This window comes from Diorhabda carinulata, chromosome X (genome assembly GCF_026250575.1).
Source record: "Diorhabda carinulata isolate Delta chromosome X, icDioCari1.1, whole genome shotgun sequence".
Taxonomy (NCBI): Eukaryota; Metazoa; Arthropoda; class Insecta; order Coleoptera; family Chrysomelidae; genus Diorhabda; species Diorhabda carinulata.
The window spans coordinates 32,694,126-32,715,395 of NC_079472.1; the positions used below are offsets into that span (position 1 = coordinate 32,694,126).

General features: G+C 32.1%; 1 protein-coding gene across 1 annotated transcript; it reads right to left on the reverse strand.

Annotated features, from left to right (window-relative positions):
• Nucleotides 1–510: 510 nt before the first annotated feature.
• On the reverse strand, nucleotides 511–16,675 carry LOC130901454 (protein white). Its single transcript, XM_057812864.1, has 12 exons — nucleotides 16,455–16,675; nucleotides 13,404–13,611; nucleotides 13,108–13,346; nucleotides 10,169–10,240; nucleotides 9,565–9,899; nucleotides 8,270–8,438; nucleotides 6,480–6,620; nucleotides 4,999–5,130; nucleotides 3,064–3,292; nucleotides 2,372–2,477; nucleotides 1,852–2,023; nucleotides 511–726 (listed from the first exon to the last, which is right to left on the reverse strand). Exons 1-12 carry the CDS (start codon nucleotides 16,521–16,523, stop codon nucleotides 634–636), a joined length of 1,965 nt encoding a protein of 654 aa, XP_057668847.1. The 5' UTR covers nucleotides 16,524–16,675; the 3' UTR covers nucleotides 511–633.
• Nucleotides 16,676–21,270: the final 4,595 nt, after the last annotated feature.

The window sequence follows — 21,270 nt, forward strand, 5'->3', positions numbered from 1 at the left end:
GTAGTGACCCACGTAACAATTGATTTCCGGTCCGGGACAGGGGCCAAGGGGGCTAAATTAAAGCGATTCCGAAAGGCGCGCTGGGTTGCGATCACAGAACATCCGCTCGAAAAGTAAACCTCAACGGCAAACGCACGCTCCTCACTGTTCCAACGCATGATGGCGACTGAACTGTGCCGGGACAAAACTTTATAGTCCCCCCTCTCGAACGAGACCACTGGCACTCCGTTACGACATCTACCGACTAAATGGCGAACTTTTTAAAAAAGGAAGTTATGCTGCCGCACCCTGTATTATAATCTCTGAACGCAAAATTGTATTTCTGCGAAGTGACATAATCGTAACGAATACCACTCGAGGACTCGAAAACAATCGATTATTTCACTCATAACTCGAAGTAATCATCAAGCTCTATCGAGTTTTTGTCATGTCGATATTAGAACATTATATATATAAAAGGGTGGGTTAATCAAAGTATAGATTGTGATACTTATAATAAAAAAATTATTATTTTGTGAATAAAAAGTGAATATAATTTATAAAATATGAATAGATTTATTTATTACAACACACGCGCTTTATAATAAAAATAATAAACACAATAATTTGATAATAAAAACATCGAGTTAGCTTTTATTTTGTTTTTGCTACAAGTGCAGAGTAAGCTAATACCCTGAAGACGATTATTTCCGCTAACAGTACTACGATGTTCATATAAAAATTTTCCTAAAATAAAATTTAAATTAAATTAATTAATTTTAATAAAGGTCGTTTGTGTTTTTTTTAATTCTCTTAAACATTTATTTGCCGTATTATACCCAACAGGAAATCTTGTTTTGCTCTAATCATTAAACAACAAAAACCAATAAAGAATACAGTTTGAGTTTTGAGGTTAAGTGGAAAACTATGTCGATGGCAGATATTCCATTTCTTTACAACTTTTCTCAATAGAAAGGCACGTTTTGTCGTAATTCGAAAAATTAAGAAAAAATACAGTTTTTCTTCAATTTCCTTAAAATTTTGAGGTTAATTGGAATACTAATTAATGTCGATTGTAGATATTCTAGTTCTGAATAAATTTATTCACCACATTTTTCAAAAAGAAGATTTCGTTTTGCCGTAATTCGTGCTTGATAACAAAAATCAAGAAAAAATACAGTTTTTCCCAAATTTCTCTAAAATTATGAGGTTACTTGAAAAACTAATTGATGTCTATTGTAGATATTTTAGTTCTGAATAACTTTATTCGCCACATTTTTCAAAAAGAAGATTTCGTTTTGCCGTAATTCGTGCTTGAATAACAAAAATCAAGAAAAAATACAAAAACCAGTTATTCATTGTATTAGTAACTATTAAGAAAAAGTATTCGGAAATTTACAAGTTCTATTCGTATTTGAATTAACAATCAAAATAACAAAATATTCTGCCGTAGTGTAAGTGGTAACTTAGATCATTGTCAAATTTCGATATAACTTGACGTATATTTTCAATCACTGCCGCACTTTAAGTAAGTAAACGATTATTTTTGCGAAATTTTGCTTTCAATGTACCACAAACCATTTCTATGGGATCAAACGCAGCTAATTTTCCCACTAGAGCTTCAGCTTCAACCTTCATGTCATCTTCATAAGCTTCAACAAATGGTGAATTGAAGTAAATGAAGAAAAGTCCGTTACTTTTACTTTCACACAGACAAATGGCAAATGTCCAACTGTCACATTTAACTATAATTTCTTATAAAAACAAGAGCACGTCAAATACTCAGGGATACATCTGGATCGCAGAACACACATAGTCATTCACGTAAACTAGTTATTTAAATAATTAAACAATATAATAAAGTACTTTTACCTCCCTAAAACTATACGCTTGTAGCACTTCCTGTCCATTTCTAGCACAAAACGTGCTGTTATTAGAACATTGAATATTTGTAACATCTTTCCATTGATTCACCATCAAAGCTTCATTACCATGTCTAAACCATGATGTGTACGACAACCATTCGAAATATTTCGGTATAGACCTAGAATTTTTCGAATAAAATAGGAACAATCTTCATGTTTCAATAGATTTCCGGTCATATATCTTAACAAGTTTATAGTAAAGCTTTGGAATGGAAATTAATAACAAAAGTGTCCTCTAAAAAAGCCTGGGAATAATTTGTATGTATGGAAACAGGAAAGGTATATAAACACATATTTCGAGACACTCTGTATGTAGTGAAAGGATATAAATAAACAGAAATTTTCATATATCAGGGCCAAATCTTTCCTCATACGAATAACGTCCTCGTCCATACCACAAATAACCTAAATGAATATCCATAAAGTCCAAAAGGTGCTTTAGTGCTGATGAGTCATAATTCACTTACTTCAAATTCATGAAATAACCTCCGAACAGCAAAAAAGGAATAAGTAGAATACCCCCCAAGGACAAAGCCATCGATTGGGTGCTCGCCATACACGAAATGAAATATCCTAAAATATTTAAAAATAAGTAGAAAGTCCTTCATATATACATAGTTATGCAAAAATACGACACTTTTAAGGTGTCTACCCAGCACGAGTTTATACTAGATATTTCCCAGTATCACAACTTTTTTAAAGTAAATATTCAATTTTTTATGATTATTTTAAAAACATCGGGTTCCCATGAATGACCCGTTATTTTATGGTTTTTACTTCTTCTATTGTTTCTTTGTTTATTTTTATTATGGTGTCGTTGTAGTTACGTTTGAAATTCATTCCATTTGTCGCAATAATTGTTGATTTCGGCTTTGTGAGTTTCCAGGTTTTCCATTATTATTTTTCGTTGGTATATTCGTTCTTTTTTGCGTTAATCATTTTTCTTTCATTTTCCTGCGAAAGACCATCGGGTATTTAAATGTTAAGTCGTACGATCTTCCCGTTAAATATCCGTTTGTTGATTATATTAAATTATTTGGTATTTGTGCTGTTTTCATATGTATATCAGTGTTTTCTTCCACACTGTATCCTAAGCTTTTAAATATCTTTTAAAAATGTTATTTATATAAAATCTCAACTGCGGTTTACGTAAACTTACCATAACCTAAAGCTACGTTAGCAACCAATACCATTATTCCACATGTGGTGGCGTAATTAATGAAATGCGGATTTAGTCCAACGAGGAAATAGCATACCGACGTGAATACCAGAGGAATTATAACAAAAAATGGCAGCTCAGCCAATGTTTTACTCAAAAAATATATATCGGTGCGGTATATTTGTTTACGATGTTCTCGAAGAAATATTGGTAATTCCATGGTGAAGGTCTTGAAAAAGAATATAAAAATTAAGTTTAAACAATATTAGTCAACTAATTGAGCCAATCACAGAGATAGGCAAATCGATATAGAGTAAAAATATGAATATTTTGATATTTCGATCTTCATTCTACCAACTGGGTGTCCTCTTAACTAAATTAAATAGAAGATTCTTAAGCATATTGAAAATCGACGTTTCGGTGACAAACACACAAATAAAAATATCAGTAACAGACGTCAGAAATAAATTTTACAGATACTAGGAATTGAAACAACACGAACTTTTTAAACATTTTACCTGGAACCCAAAGCCCTTCATATCTAAGTAGTACCTGGTACTTTACATTGAGTTTTTCTGCTCTTATTCACACTTTTCAAAAACTTAAACATAAACATACACAGATTGTACTCAACTTAGAAATCAGCACTCATAGATCAAACTTATATTAAATTACCAGTTTTTTAGAATTTCAGATTCTCTACTATAAGCAACTGGTAAAAAATCACTCTGTATACGAGGATGTAAAGATATCTAGTTAGCCTAGACCAAAAAAGATGTCCAAAGAAATTGGGAAAATCGAAAAATTGGAGTATCGAACCATCATCAAGTACCTGTATTTAAAAGGGTTAAGAGGTAAGCAGATTTACGAAGATATGCTTAATACCCTTGGTGATCAATATCCTTCGTATGCGACCGTGAAAAATTGGACTGCAAGCTTCGAAAGAGGTAAATTTTCCATTGAAGATGATGACTGATGATCGGGAAGGTCAGTTTCTGTGTCAGTCCCCGAAAATATCGATGCAGTTCATGACATGATTTTATCAGACCGTCGAATTGAGCTAAAACGGATATCTGAAGCACTGAATATTTCATACGAACGCGTTCATCATATAGTTCACGGCAATTTGGACATGAGAAAAATTGCTGCAAAATGGATCCCCAAATGTTTGAATGTTGACCAAAAGCGTGCAAGGATAGAAGCATCGCGTTCGATCTGTGATCGATTTGAAAACGATGTAGACTTCTTAAACCGAATTGTTACTATGGAGAGATTTTGGTACATTTCTACGATCCAGAAACAAAGCAACAATCGATGGAATGACGACACTCTGGTTCTCCAAGACCTAAGAAGTTTCTGCTGGAAAAATTCTTGCTTCAGATTGAGATTGACATGGAGTAATCATGATTTATTTTTTGAATAAGGGTAGAACAATAACTGGAGATTACTATTCGACATTATTGACTAATCTACGGGAAAAAATTAAAGAGAAAAGACGCGGAAAGCTATCCAAAGGTGTTTTGTTGTTGCAGGACAATGCCCCTGCACACAAATCTCATGTTGCCATGCAAAAAATTCGTGATTTAAGGTTTGAATTACTAGAAAAACCCCAACAACATTTGGCTCCGTCCGACTATCATCTCTTTCCTCAACTGAAAAAAAGTTTAAATGGTCGTAAATTCTCTTCCGACGAGGAGGTAATAAAAGCTGTGGAGGTCTGGTTTGCAGAGCAAGAAGAAACATTTTTTTAAAGGTCTAGAGACGTTGAAGGTTCGCTGTAATAAATGTATCGAATTAAGAGGAGAATATGTCGAGTAATAAAATATTTTGACATTGAAATTTTGTTTGGTTCGATAGTAGGCCAAGAATTTTTCAATATATCCTCGTACACTATGATGTGTAATATTAGTTTAAAATAAATTTATTAGTACTTACATGAATAACAGCGAAGACATTTTGAAACGTCATACTGGTTAAAAATAAAAATAAGACACCATTAAGATTCATTACGCCTTCTTGGTTCATTTTTTGATTGAAATAAAGCACTGCTATCAGTAAAGATGTTATCTACAATAAAAATCGACCCATAAAGGCTTTCCGAATTACTTTCATTGGAATTTCGAAACTATAATCGAGAAAAGAGAAATAACACGGAGAGAAGTAAAAAAACAAAACAGTAGGATTCTAATGGTGAGTCCACACGATACAGACTTTTGTTCGTACAGATATCTATACAGACTATGAAGTCGGAACAAAAAAATTTTACCCAAACATGTTGATAGAATGTCTGTACTGACTTTTCTATAATTTTCGTTCGAAAATACAATTTAAATTTCTTAGCTAGCAGACTTACATGCATACCCCAACTTTTGGACCGCACCGATATTTGTCTGTACTGTCTAGTTTGCACAGACCAAATTCTATAGAATTTTATGGAAGTCTGTATCGTGTGGACTTACCATAATCTTAGTTCCTGTTGTCTTTACGTCTTTAAACAAAATACGTGTTTCTTGGATACCGTACGTCTTTGAAATTTCCATATCTTAAAACACCGATGCTTACGTCTACTGATCCTCAAGCGCAGCTTCAGGTACTCAGTCGAAAGAATAGAGATGTGTGAAAACGAAATAGTAAAAACTAGCAAATTAGAAAAATCTGTTTTTCCTACAGCACTTAATAAAAAGAAAAATTTGTATTCAGTACATGAATGTACCTGATGTTGGGACACATTAGTATGTGGAATTGATTATATATTTTCTTTATAGACAAAAGTTTCGAGTTACGATGTATGTTCGCGATAAACTCCGAAAATAACATAAAAATAACTGTCTATTAATTCTCATACCACTTCGAAAATATGTAAGTATGTCTTGATTACTTTTTATTTTCTTTTATTTTGATTTTATATTTTGAAAATTGTTAATTTATTCAGTCGTATGATTTAAGATAAGATGAATAAAATGAAAACCTCTCTATCTAAGACTTAGAAAACATACAAAGAAGAAACAGAGAGAGATAACACAGATAAAGATTAACGAAAAGATTGCAGACAGAAAGAAAACTGAAAAATGACATAGAAAAGATACAGATAAAACAAAGCGACGAGAACGAGGAACAGAGGGAGGGAGAGACGACACTGAATTGGAGAAAGAGGCAAGCAGAAAGTAGACAGTGAGTAGAGAGTGAGGCAATACAGAGGAGACAGACAAAGAAGACTCAGAGATAAAGAGAGGCAACACAGAAAGAGACAAAGACAGGCGGAATCTAGACAGGGGGCAGAGTGAGATAAGCCACAGTAAGAAGCTAATCTGAAAATCCTCTAGGACATATATCAAAATAAAATATTGAGTCATATCATGGCTTCAGTCAGAGGGAAATTTCAAAAATTTGTGTAAATAATTTATACTGTCACTTACCACAGTCTGAAATAATCTAACTTTAATAAGTGCGGGATCTTTAAGAATACTAATCAAAGATCTCCATATTAATCCACAAAATTGCACACAACACGAAGCCTTGTGATAGTAGGAAATCATATTTTTCGTATTTATATTCTTCTAAAACAGAATTATCAAAGAAATGATTCCAAATAAAAATTTGTAGTCCGACCAATAAAAAATTTATTTGTATTAGATATTGTAACGTTTCTCGTGTAAAAGGTTCGTGGATACAAGTTAATTTCAAACTTAAAATTCATTCCAAACACTTTAGAAAACGAAAATTGCACTTATTCCGCCCGAATAACTTTTATAGCTCACCGTATATCTTCAATAACTGTGAGTATCTCCACTATATATGATCTTGCAATTACTCTAGAACATTGTAGAAACTTTATAAAATGTCTAGTAATAAACAACTTCCGTTATTCCAGATATATCTAGACCATAGCAAATGGCTACCCAATAATAGATGAAGTCACACGCCATCTTTTGTGGCAGTGCTTTTAAATGGCGTGCAGCTGTGTATCCGTTAGTTTATAATTTCCATAATTACATAATTACACACAAATATTTGGGTGTTTAATTTATTAAAAACAAAAATTAAAAGAAGAAAATGTTTTGCTAGAAAATCAGCTGAAAAAGTAATAAATAAACTTCGTAATGAACGGTTCATGTATAGAGTGAAAAATCTTATTTCTAAGCCGAGCAGTCCCGTAGAAATATATAAATATAATAATTCGGCTTCGATCATTTTGATACTTTTTTTTATGTTTGCCATAACATTCATGAAACAAAGATTAGTTGGCGATTTCTATATCGTTTTGCCTTTTCAGAAGTCGAATTAAGATTGTATCTCCTCTTTTCCCATTCATTTTGTCTGTGGTACTTTCTTTTCCATATTTCTTTCATTGTACCTGGTGAATCCATTGTCTACTTGTTCTTCTTGTTTGCTTTTCCCTTAGTCGACCATTTCCACTAATTTCCTGGCTATTTTTTGTCATTTCATTTCTATTATACGTACACCAATCAAATATCAAATTCTGGGTTTGCATTTTATTAGCTTCTATTCAATGGTTGTTTTCTCAAATTAAAATCTATCTCTTCGGACAGCGTCTTTTACAAACGGAACTCGTTTGATGTTTATTTGTATTTAAGTTTTTTAGTAGCAGGCGTTTTATTTACAATATTTCTTCTATTCTTATTTCCTTTTCTCTTGGTCGACCATTTCAACTAAATTCCTGGCTATTTTTTGTCATTTCATTTCTATTATACGTACATCAATCAATGCCTATTTTGTATTTCTTATTTTTTTCTAGATTTGCATTTTATTAGCTTCTATTCAATGGTTGTTTTCTCAAATTAAAATCTATCTCTTCGGACAGCGTCTTTTACAAACGGAACTCGTTTGATGTTTATTTGTATTTAAGTTTTTTAGTAGCAGGCGTTTTATTTACAATATTTCTTCTATTCTTATTTCCTTTTCTCTTGGTCGACCATTTCAACTAAATTCCTGGCTATTTTTGTCATTTCATTTCTATTATACGTACATCAATCAATGCCTATTTTGTATTTCTTATTTTTTTCTAGATTTGCATTTTATTAGCTTCTATTCAATGGTTGTTTTCTCAAATTAAAATCTATCTTTTCGGGCAGCGTCTTTCACAAACGGAACTCGTTTGATGTTTATTTGTATTTAAGTTGTTTAGTAGCAGGCGTTTTATTTACAGTATTTCTTCCAATTTTGATGTATATATATTAGCACTTACTCTGTAGTTAACAACTCTGTCTAATTCCAAACCCTCATCTGAAGTTCTAAATTTTTGGAATAAGTACGAAATACGTTCATAACATCTCTCTTCATGTTCTGGATTTATTGACGTCATTCTTATGTAATAATCCGCTGGGTTAAAGAGATGCGGACAAACTATTCCATTACTGAAACAAATTATTCATTAAAAAACAGTTTCATAATCCTGCACTCCCTCAAAAATAGTAAAAAAAAATCTTTAAAACCATATATACCATTACCAAATAATGGTTATATTCAACTTTTGTCTTCCTACCTAAGAAGACCCAGATAAATCATATCTTTAAAATATTCCCAAAAAACACCGAAGAATTTATCAAAAATGAGGATATGAGCGACTCACAATTTGTGCTTAGACAAAAATTAGGTAATCGAGAAGCAATAATCCACACGCAAGGATTAGTCCAGGATTGCCATGACCAATATATCTGTCCAAGCTTCGTAGATTACGAGAAGGCGTTCGATAGTATCCAACACCTCAATAAACTCGATCATAAGAACAATCGATGTATTGGAACCAAATATTACAAGTAAAAATACATGATAATGTCCAAGACCATATAAACCAAAATAAGACAATGTGTATGTATGCTGTGTAAAAGATTATACCAGAGGTAACTCAATTCACTGTGTTATACATCGACAGCATCTAGTAGCGAAAAATTTGAGTGATAGATTGCACCAATCGCTTCAATTTGTGATTCATGCAGTTAAAAAAAAAATTGAAGTACACTGGTTGTCAAAAGAGGCATGTTTATCAAGATTTTATTTATTTTTTGAGTCAATTTTTGAATTCCTGGCAAGTAAAGATCCTGATTTAAAAGAAAACCTGATCAATTTTAAAGCAGACAAATTTAATGACCTCAACTTACAACTACAAGTGTGGCAGCGTCAATTTAATAAAAACAAAGAGTGTAATTTCAACTTTTCTTGGATTCGTGGATGCAGATATCAGATATGATGATGACATGGTCTTAATCGCTGGCAACTAATCGGATTTATAACAATTGATCCACATAGTAGGAAAGCAGGAAAACAAAGCAAAACATTTAATAAATTAGAGGCTTTCGAAATGTGGATATATCTTCTTTGGACAGCTAGATTAACTTATTAACATAAACAAAAAACAACGAGAACTCTTTGAAATTATTAAAAAGAGGAAAAATACATACTTTGGGCACGATTCGAAAGATGTAATATCAAGAAGAAAGCATTTGATCTGCACGTTGAAAATTAACAAAGTTATTTACTTACGTCTTGAAGAACGTATCAGCTGCTTCTCTTCCTCCAAGGTATATCAGACGTCCTTCAACTAAATATAAAACTTTATCGAATATGTTATACATGTCAGAATTAGGTTGGTGAACGGAGCACAATATAGTTCTTCCACTGTTTTTCATCGATTGTAAAACCCGTACGATTTGCAACGCCATTGATGTATCCAATCCACTCGTAGGCTCGTCACAAAACATTATGAGGGGATTACTTAAAATTTCTGTGGCGAACGAAACTCGTCTTCTTTCGCCACTGGATAAAACTGCTCCATAAATAGAGCCTAATCTAAAATTTTCTTTGTCTTTCAAATATAACTGAAACATGGAAACGAAATATTTTACAATAATCCAGAATTCCTTAAGTTGATTTTAATGTTTATAAATATTTCGCATGGTATTGTGGGTTGAGGAATCAGAATAAAATTAATGTTTCTATCCTTCATTTGATCTTCATCAAGGCTAAAAATATAATTCAAAACAAGTAATAAAAATCCTTTTTTTTACTACTGGTTTTCAAACTACTAAAATTTATTGACTTTTGTTGAGGTACAAAATTTGTTCATTATTAACCAATGTAAACTTACTTCCATTAAAACTTTATCAACACGTCGTTTTCGATTGGCTAAAGTGACATTTTGATCCATTCTAAGATAAGCCTGAAAATTTAAACACGTTTTAATGAATTAAATTACTGCTTCGGATGTACTCTTCGGATATCACTAAGCATAATGATAAGACAATGAACGATACTTCCTCTGTTGAAAAAAAATCATTAATACTCATGGAACATTAAATTTTGATTATTTAAAAAACATGGCAACGCCGCAATCATCGAGTGTCAGAAATGATGCGATCTAATAATAAGGATCAATCAGTTCGACGTAAACACAAAGATCAAGATGAGTTTGGATTCTACTGTTAATTGTTAATATCATCAAGACTAAATAGTGAAATTCACTTTATGTGTGGATTTAACAAGCTTGAAACTAGTAAACTTTTGAAAAAATTGATGAATTGGTGCATTTTCCCGCTCAATTGCTGGTGATTGTTTCTTCCGATAAGTGTGAAAATTGCGAACAGATATTCATCAAAGAATAGTCAAGCGTATGGAGACAGCTCTATGAGTGATGGCGTTGTTCGGGAACGGTTTCGAAAAGATGGCTGAACTGATGTTTATCATGGAGATATCAAGGACGCAATTTTGTCTCTACAGATGACATTGTTCAGAGAGTTGATCGAGTGGTTAGGGAAGCTCGCAATTTTCAAGATATGCACTGTAGTCTATCTTTATTGAATAGTTGCGCTAGAGAAAATTTTCCGCTTGCTAGTTCCTAACATTGTTGACCGACAACCAAAATTCTCCTCGATTGGGTACAGCTTTGGAATTTCTTGACCGTTATAATAATAATAATGAAGAATAAAATCCATTGGGACAGGTTGTTGCTTGGATGTATGCAACCTGGAACAACAGATTCATATTGTGAAACTTTGTGACGCTTACGAAGAGCTATTCAGAACAAACGAAAAGGCTTCTGGAAGTGTTCTGATCCACGAAAATACCCGTCTCCACAGCGCTCCTGTAACCCAATAACTTCTTCGGAAATTTTAATAGAACATTTTCTATACACCCAATATATAGTCCAGACCTTGCACCGAGCTAGGAACACAGGGACATTCGAATTTACGTTCAAATCTAGTTAATAATTTCACTCAATTCTGAATGGAAATCAACAAAGTTAATTTGAAGAGGATCGATATGCAATTCATGCAAAATTTATAGGTTTGCAATTCTAAGAAAAAATGTAATTACTTTTGATTTAACAACCAATCAGATGTCAGTCAGATCACTTGACTAATCTAACTTTGTTGTAAAACCAACTTTTTCCATTTCTACTATGTAATTTTCTTATTGTTTGTTCCTACAAATTACTTAGTAGTTTTTTTCTTAATGTCCTAGGGTTTTTGAAGTACCCTGCTTAAAGTTAGTGTCAGAAAACTGGAGCGTTAGTTTTGGTTAGTAGTAGACAACATCGTGCAATTTCAATCATATGCAGTATTATGAAATTGCAAGATGTAGCTTGTTTTGCTGCATGCTTAGCATCTTAACGCAACGAAATCAGTTATTATCGTACGTAATACTATAAAGAGATTTAACGACAGGTCCTCGACCGACCCCTCTCGTTCCTTATCTTTGTTCTCCTCTGTCCTCGAGAGAAAATTGATACAATCTTTCTAGTCCAACTTACTGTTGCTTAATCAATAGTTATCAAACCACATAGTTGTTGGTGGGGCACCTCAAATCACGTGGTTGCCTTCCCAAAACGTGACCAGATTTACACCATCAGATTTCACGAGCTGTAGGTCCTGTAGAGTCGATTTAGAATCCCTAAATCAAGTCTTAAAAACTCTGCATTATATACAGGGTGTTTCAAATTAAGTGCGGACTATCGCTAACTTTTTTAATATTCTAGATACGAAGTCGGTTAAATTAGCAAAGTAGTAGTATTTTTTACGCTGATTAAAATGCCGGATAAACAGAAAAACAATTGCTTGTACCGTTTTCGAGTAAATCGGAAAAACTGTATATTTTCGGCTCAAACTTTTCGAAATTATAACATAAAAGCATTAGTCTAAATCTAAAAATAACCAACTTATTAACGTATTCATCTCTCCAACATGTGGATATTTATTTTTTTAACAAGTTGGCTAAGGTAAACCTCAAGAATAATCTAAATATTTTATTACAGTATAAAAAACAAATACAAACTAGATTAGATGTGCAAAAATATCGCGGTTTGGTCCATAAATTTTCGAGTATACTTTAGTACACGTTGCGTAGCTTTTTGCCGTCGATGGATGCTATAATGTGTCTGATACTATCTTCAAATTCGGCCAGATTCGTATATCTTTTTTTATAGACCTCGTTCTTGACATAACCCCAAAAATAAAAGTCCAGGGGAGTTATGTCAGGGGGCCAACGTGTAGCACCATTTGTAGCAATCCACTTATCTTGGAAAAGTCTTTCCAACAACATTCTGACTTCGCGTACCTGGTGGAGAGGAGCTCCATTTTGTTGAAAATAAATTTGGTTACGTGCTTCTAAATCAAGATCATCCAAATATTCTCCCAGTACCTCTGATAGCATATATTAAACTACACCATATATTAATACTGAATTGTTTTTGCGGATTGATTGGATGAGTAATAAATGAATTTTCTCGACACCAATAGTGCATGTTTTTACGATTAAATATACCCCTATTTGAAAAATTCGATCCATAAAATGGATTTTAAAAAATTGCATTTCTGCCTACACACATTTACAAACCATTGAGCAAAGATCGATGTTGTATTGGAGTTTTAATATTCTGCAAATAATTTGGAAAAGTTTGAGCCAAAAATATACAAGGTGTTCAATAAAAAAATTTAACGATTTAAGATTTTATTATCTGACTAGAATAAGATTGTCATATTAAAAGTACGATCAATAATATGATATAATTCAATAAATAATGGAACTCACATGGAAAAGTAAATGTTCCCTTACGGTCAACGTTGGTATGAAAATATCATGTTGATGGACGTGCCCTGACACATTTCGTAAACGATCAAAGCATACATCTTCACCATTAATACGAACTTCACCCATTCTTTTTAGATGTTTCACCGGCGTACCAGTTATAGCGTGTAACAAAGTAGATTTTCCAGATCCGCTACCACCTAGAATCGCTAAAATTTCTCCCGGATAGGCAACGCCACTAACTATAAACCCAAAACATCATTATAACAAGTGATAAGAGAAGATTTCTTTCTTCTTACCGCCGTGAAGAAGCACACCCGTCTTCCTAATTTTCGATGCCCATAAACTTTTCCGGTATTGAAAATATGCTATTACGTCTTTCCACGCGAGCGTTGCTCGGTCATTTTCGGGAATCACGTCTTCAACAAAATCAAAACTTGGTTCATCGTAATGTTGATGAAACGATTCTGCAAAGTGTTGTAATTCTTGACTTGATTGTACTTCTCGCTAAAAGATAGACAATAGATAATCCAGTTTAACTAGTAGAGAACGGGAAAATATTGAATGAAAGTGAAATAATATCCAAATCGGAAAGACATTCGTCATTCGTCAAACTTGCGATCTCAGTCAGCTAATCGTATATAAGAATTGCTAGCTCGGTATTTATAATCGAAAAAAATCATTTAGATATACACCATGCTCAACTGAAGAAACAGTTGCCATAATCTTCCTTGATGACATGTCTTAGAAAATAGATTTCAAGAAGATTGCTTTTGACCTATTCAGATCTATTGTAGTCCGCTAAATCTAACCCTGTCGACCTAGAAACTGAAAGTAAATTCCAGTTTTATTATGTTGTCCTTTTAAATCGGCTACCTTTTCCATCTTTTCCATAATTTTCTTTCTTCTTCTTACTGAGACGTCTGTAGTATTGAATTTGGATTAATACTGAATCCCAATGACATAGAATATGCTGCGCATTTTCTCTCTTTGATGAACACCTCCACTTAATGATGGCTCGACGTCTTCGAAGCGTTCATACGTCTGGCAGCTTCTACCAGTTCCCTAAGTCTTCGCCACCTATTGCAATTATTAAATTGACAAGTGTCCCATATCGTTGGCCGCTTTTAGTGTCTAGCTTAAGTCGTTATTACAGATCTAGTCTTAACTTGGTAGATTTATCAAAAATTTCATTGCAGTTGTCGAAAGAGTTGGGAAAATTAGCTTATATCCATGATGTAAACATCTAATCTAAATCAGCTGCAAGATTTTATATCTGTGACAACTGTAAGCTCTGTTAGCACTAGCATTAGTGATTTTTGGCTTCTTAGCGTTAATTGTTAGACAATGTTGAAGTGTGATGTGTTTTCTGAGTGTTTTATGGGGAGTATTATTCCGGACACTACCCCTTTGACAACAATCACTATATGGTCTGCGTATTCTTGGTACTGGAAATTCTCTGAACATTAAGTAGACCTAATGAACGATGAAAGGTATAGGGATTTTTCTGAAACTATAACCTGGATTGAAGTAGATCACCTGATTTCGGATCCTAGCCCAGAACGAAATTTTTAGATCACAGTTTCCCAACGTCGCGTTTAATTTTCGGTGGAAGAACTTTTGATTTTCATTACATTTTTGTACGTAAATTCTTTCATGATATTCATTCAGTTGTATAATAAATCCTGGATATAAAGCAATTGTTATTGAATAGTAATCAACGCTTAGCTCCATCACACGGTTTTTGCACTAAAATTTAATACCAATAAATCATTTTCATGCTGAAAAGTATAAAAACCGCAAATATCAGTAACTTTTATAGTAGACAGCCATTTAAAGGTTCCAGCTCGATTCTGCGCATTCTCAAGCATGCGCAGTATATATATAAAGTGTCTCGAACGAGAGAGAAGATGAATTACCCATACCCATGGTGTAATAGAGACAAGATGAATTCTTTTCGTAGACCAATTTTTGACCTGTTCTGCCCACTTCCAAAACGCCGCCATATTGCCATGCAATCATAATATTGTTGTTTTGAAAATAATAACCTAGACAAGGGTCGCGCATAGCTATATATTCGCGGTTTTTTATTGTAAATCTTACAGACAGCAAATTGTAATAATTGTAAAAATTGTAAAAATAGTCGATATGACGTAGAAAAATAGATGTAGATCTTCAAAAAACTAACAAAAATCTGTATAATTTGTACACTAACACATTTAATTTGTCCATTTCATTTACTTCAGTTATATCATTTTAAATTATTTAATACAAACTCAAATTTGATATTTTCTCAATTCAAACATTGATTGACATGAAAAAAAAACAAACAACAATAAATGAATGTAATTGCGTCATCATAGCATCCAGCATTAAAATTCGCGCAGTCTTGTGATCGGCTGAATTTCTAGTATGGCAGCGTTTTGGAAGTTTTTTTCATTGGTCGTTCGCCTATTACACCATGCCCATACCAACCGTCTATATAGTAGTTTGACAGATATGAACATATCCATAGACCATAGACAAATGAAACAAACCGTCAGCTGAACGCATTTATTCAACGATCTACCAGGATAGAAACGATCATATACGATTACGACCTGATTAACGATATATGTAGTACATCTATATGGACAATTTCTGTAAGTTCAGACTAAGGAAGACAGAATGATAACTCTTTCTCTATCCTCCGAGGTTCCAGGTCGGTTCTGCGCATTTTCAAGCATGCGCAACATGTATGAACAACAATAAACGTGATTCGAATTAGCTAGACATTCAGATCATATTCGAGGTAACCCGTTCATATTTTTCGAAAAATCCTATAGATTACAAATTCTTTCTATTGATGTCTCGTCACCATTTGATCAGAAATGTATCTCCATGCCAAGAATGCCACAGAACTCAGTCATCCAAACGTGTCTACTATCTATTCACTGACCTAATCTTATATTAATGCAACTAAATGTTTTTGATTTTAGGACTCTTCTGTTTTAAAATTAGTTTTATTTTTGATAACTTTTAAAAGAAAGATAAATTTTGAGGTTTCGACTTTTCTTTAAGTCTTTATCAAAATATGATATTGACACTGACAATTTGCTTATTTATATTGATCTATAGATCACCTTCATCATGAATATCAAAATAAGAACTTTGTTCCAATAAGAAAAATTAATTTTTCCTTGTTTCCCACATCTCAAATATTTAGCAGTAATCAATTAAATTTATTAGAATTTACAAAATAGAATAAATTTTACTTAAATTATTTAGACCTTTTTTATCATTCATAGCTTATATTAATCTACTGCAAATCGTGCGAATTTGATAACTTATTCATAAAAAAGTATACTCACATTTTTAGTATCACTGGAATAAAGTTTATATGGTTCAGAGACCAATAAAGGTATATTTTCGTTACTCATAGTATTAAACAAAACTTTCACACGATCAAAATAATATAAATATAATAAAAAAATTTTTTATATTTCTTGTATCGTTTCTCAATAGTGTTTATTTACTAACGAATGAAGGGAAACTATCCGTGTGTGTTTTCTTTTTTCATACGGTAGGTATGTAAATTGATCGACTTCGTATTAGTTTTACCAAAGCTATCGGGTGTCTCCCTCATTCTTTAAAGGCTTTTTATATGCACTTACAAGGTTTACAATTGCGGAAAAGGAAAAGTATCGGTTATATTTTATTACAGGGTGATAGGAAATCAGTGACAATGAGGATGTCAAGAATTTCATTTTTATTTTATGTATATTTGATCACTACATTATTATCACGAGATATACTTTTATTGATAGTAGATGATAAATCTAGTTACTTTTGGCTTAACAGATCAGCTGAGTTTCGTAAAACTTCGCTCTGTTATTTTCATTGTGAAACTATAGGTATAAAATATTAGATGAAATTTGAGGTTAGGAATTTTGTTTACTTTTACTGTTTACAAAGACTTGCATGCAATTTCTTGTAAGTTGTATTGCATTATGTCAAGCTGCCTTAACAGGTTAGTTTAGTTGCAACTTGTAAGGTGTAGTGTGCGATCTATGGTGATTTCTAGTTCGATTATGGAAAATTTGAAAGTGCTGCGTAAACGTGGAAAAATTAGTCCTTTAATAGAAAATGAAAAATGTGAAATCTTCAATTCACAGAGTGATTAAAGAAGATTAATTGTTTATTAGATTAGACCAACTATTTATCTTTTATTTGTAAAGTATAGATAAACTATAAATAAAACAAAGTATATATTATCTCATCCGTGCAGTTTCGCCATCTACTTCTATTTTCAAAAACTCATCATAGAGTTCCATATCAATATATTGGTTAGATTTAACAAGACTTCATAGAGGGCGCGGTATATCACAATTAATATATTTTATAATTTAAAATCAAAAACTCCAGTTTGGAAAAAATATTTCAGTCTAAATTAAATAGAAACAGTCGTTACATTCTTGCCATTTACTCTTATTTTTAAAACTAATTATAGGAGTTCATGTCAGTATATTGTGAAGTTTCACTAAAGCTTCATAGAGGGCGTGGTATTTAACAATTAATGTATTTCAATATTTACTATTTATTTCATTAGATGAGTTTCCTTACCATTAAAATATTACCGGGTGAACAAATAAATCGTGATGGTAGAAATGGTTTATTTTAAAATCATTTAAGTTTACTGTAGAGCGTTATAACTTGTCCTGTTATAACAAAAATCATGAAAAATATTCTTAAAGTTACTTACTAGTTGAAATTTTCGAGCTGTATGAAACGAAAAATATTTTGATAATTATTTAGTAGTAGATCAGTATGGTTACCGAGGATTAAAAATCTAGTTCCAAAAATACAAATTTTTTCAACTAATCAAACGTAATTTTTTATCAAAAAATAAATGTAAATTCTTTTATAAAAAACGAGCTGAAACTTTGAATTTATTTAAAAATGTATATCGCTAAATTATACTACTTTGTAGGTTAATTGCTGCCTATTCAAATATTCCCTAAAAAACTTTTTTTCCTCGTGTAAATGACTATAAATTAGGTTTGATATAATCCTAATGATTCTAAACGAAGTTGGTATTCAATGTACTACCCTAAATTGTATACATTATCCTAAACACGGTACATGCACAGCTCCATCGACCGGCCTTTGTCAAGGAACGTGCGGGCGAGACCAGCCCTGACCTCGACCCACTATGGCAGGTCAAACTTGTGCCGAAAACACCCTCTCTTTGTTAACTAACCTAATACGTCACTTTCAAAGGATAATAAATATAGTATAGACTTTTTTGGGGGTTAGGAATCATTTTGATAACGCTAAGTATAATATAGATTATTTTCAAGGTTGTTAAAATAATAATTCGTTAAGTGACAAGTAACGGAATATATAATATATTCACGAAACTAAAATTATTTATTATTATTTCGTGACCATTCATATCAATAAAAATTTCATACAATATATTTTTTAAAAATCAAATCAGAGAAATTTCCAACTAGGTGAAAACCAAACTGGAGGAATTTCCAACCAGGTAGATATCGAGGCGACAATAAACTTCTTGAATAGAATAGATATTTATGTCTTTAAAATGTCAAAGATCAATAGAGGCTCAAATCTAGACACAAATAGGGAAAGAAATGTGGTTATGTCGAAGAGAGTATTAAAAAAAAGTAAAGAATATTGTGAAACGTAATTACGTAGGTAATCTAAGAAAACAGCTGATCTACGTCAAAGTGACTTGGCTTTTCTTCATTTTTCAAGTAGTACGGTTATTTTGTATTGTTTATTTCTAATTAATGGTGTTAAGACAACGTAATAGATAAATTTTAGATCTATTTCATTGAAATTAATACAACGAAAGTATATTCGCGGTTTTTTCTTTAGTCAGTTTGCTGATAAGAAACAATTTACCAAATTTAGAATACTTAGTTTTTTGTTGCCTTCAAGCTTATCAAACAAGAATGAATACTTTTTAAGGTTGTGAAATGATAACCCAGGGGCAGGTATAAGTACAAACTTAAAGTTTAAGGTGAATTAACTCGTTTTTATTAGATTTTTAGTCAGAATTCTGTTGATTTTCCACCAGTTTCCAATCTAGTTGCTTTTCAGACTATACAAAACAACTAAACCACTAAACCAATCTCATAATCCATTAAGTAGCAGCTCTTTAAGAATCCATTTCCCAATAAAACTGGGAATAAAAAGTTATAAAATTCAACAAATAACTTCACGGCGGTCATTTTTAAAAGGGCATCAGCTGATTTTGACAATTCACTAGAATGCTCAATTGGGAGTGTCAACAATGACCTTCCTAAATGTTATTTTTAAACAGCATTTCTTCGGTAATTTCGTCTTCTAGAATGGTAACATAACCTATTTTTATTTTTTATTATTGAAAATAGTTTATAACTATGGTGACATACTATGAAAATTTTTTATTAAAGTTATGTGAATAACGATTAAGTTGTTAGTTGCATTATAGAAAAAAAAACTCTAATTTTGAGAATAATACAGAAACGAAGCTTGAGATTATAGATGACATTCGATTTTCTTTGTGTGTCTGTGTGAGAAAATAAGTCATACTGTACACGAAGAATTTGTGCCTTAATGATATTTTTTTGCTAGTCTATTAGACCTGCTTCTAACAACAGACCTTGATCTGTAGAACTCGACTGATCACAAACTAATTACAGCGACGTGTGAACTAGAAATCCAAACTTAGGATCCAGACAACTATTTATAAACATCCGAAAATTAGTTTTCTGTATTATTGTCCCTTCATACGAGGACCATATTTACTAAAGATACTAAAATAGCTAAATATTTTTCCTGGAAATGAGACATTTACAATTTAATAAACACTAATTTCCTTGTACTCATTTTACGTATCCAAAGACTTAGAAAGGCACTCTTTCATTAAATATTTGCTTCATTCTTACACAAAGCTGTTTTTCATCACAACATATAATTCTATTTCCATACAAATTATTCGAAAACATAATTTTATATCCTTTATATAACTTTGTCTAGTTTATAGCTAGCTGTCTAGTTGATTAACCCCCTATATCCAATTCAAAAAAATTGACTGTTAACAAGCATGTTCTGAGAAAATCTGATTGACGAAACAAGTAGAAAGTGGTCGAGATACGGATAATTTCCCATTGTTGTCTACAAAACTCTATTAGAGATCACAGGGCTGGACTAGAAATTAGTCATATCCTTTTTGGTGATCCAGAAATATCGAACAAGCTATAAAACTGATTATATTACATATAAAAATATCCATAAATTAAATTTAGTATCCAAGTAAACTTCAATTTAAAAAATCCTTCGTAAGGTTATGGAACCCGTTTTTTTCTTTATTTCTACTGAAAAGTGTTTTCTGTAGTTTATTTAGTCCGCAAGAAAAATAAAATGCGATCGACGTTTTCCTAAAGCTATTTAAATCAAACGTGACTTATTCATGAATTGTCATGGGATATTTCCGAATCTCCATAATATAGAATCTCACTTTTTTCATAATCTGAAGCGCTTTTAATCTTCATGGAACTCAATGAAATCCTCATAACTCACTTCCCATCAATGGTGAAAAATTTTTATCGAAGACTGTATTATAGAACTTTTCTTTATAGATCATGTAAACGTAACAACATGTAAAAAAATGAACATATGTATTTCCACAAGTTGTTTAAGTAAGTTTGAATTGATTTTAAAGTATTTGAAATCAAATTATACAGCTAATTCATACCAAACGCTCAACTACGATTGGGTTTAACTAGAATTTAACAAACTACTTCAAGTTTAATCCGGTTTACATCGACTGGATATTGGCTAGATCCAGTTCTGGTTGTTGTCTAGAAAATCACGTCAGATTCCAACGGAAAATTTCATTTAGTAAAGGAAAAAAAGACGTATAATAGTTTTAAATTCGAAATATCATCACTTTACTTTTATTCCACAACATCTTTATGTTAGTTTAGGCTATAAAATGAAGCTCAATAGTTTAGGAGCACTGACTCCTTTAGAAATAAGCCGAAGAACTTTTTATACAAATTATGCAGACCAACAGACATCATGGTGCCCGCCTGTTCCTGGTAAATTTTTTATTACTATTGTCAGTAACTGAAAACAATTCATTTAAATCTTTATATACGAAATATGATAAACAAG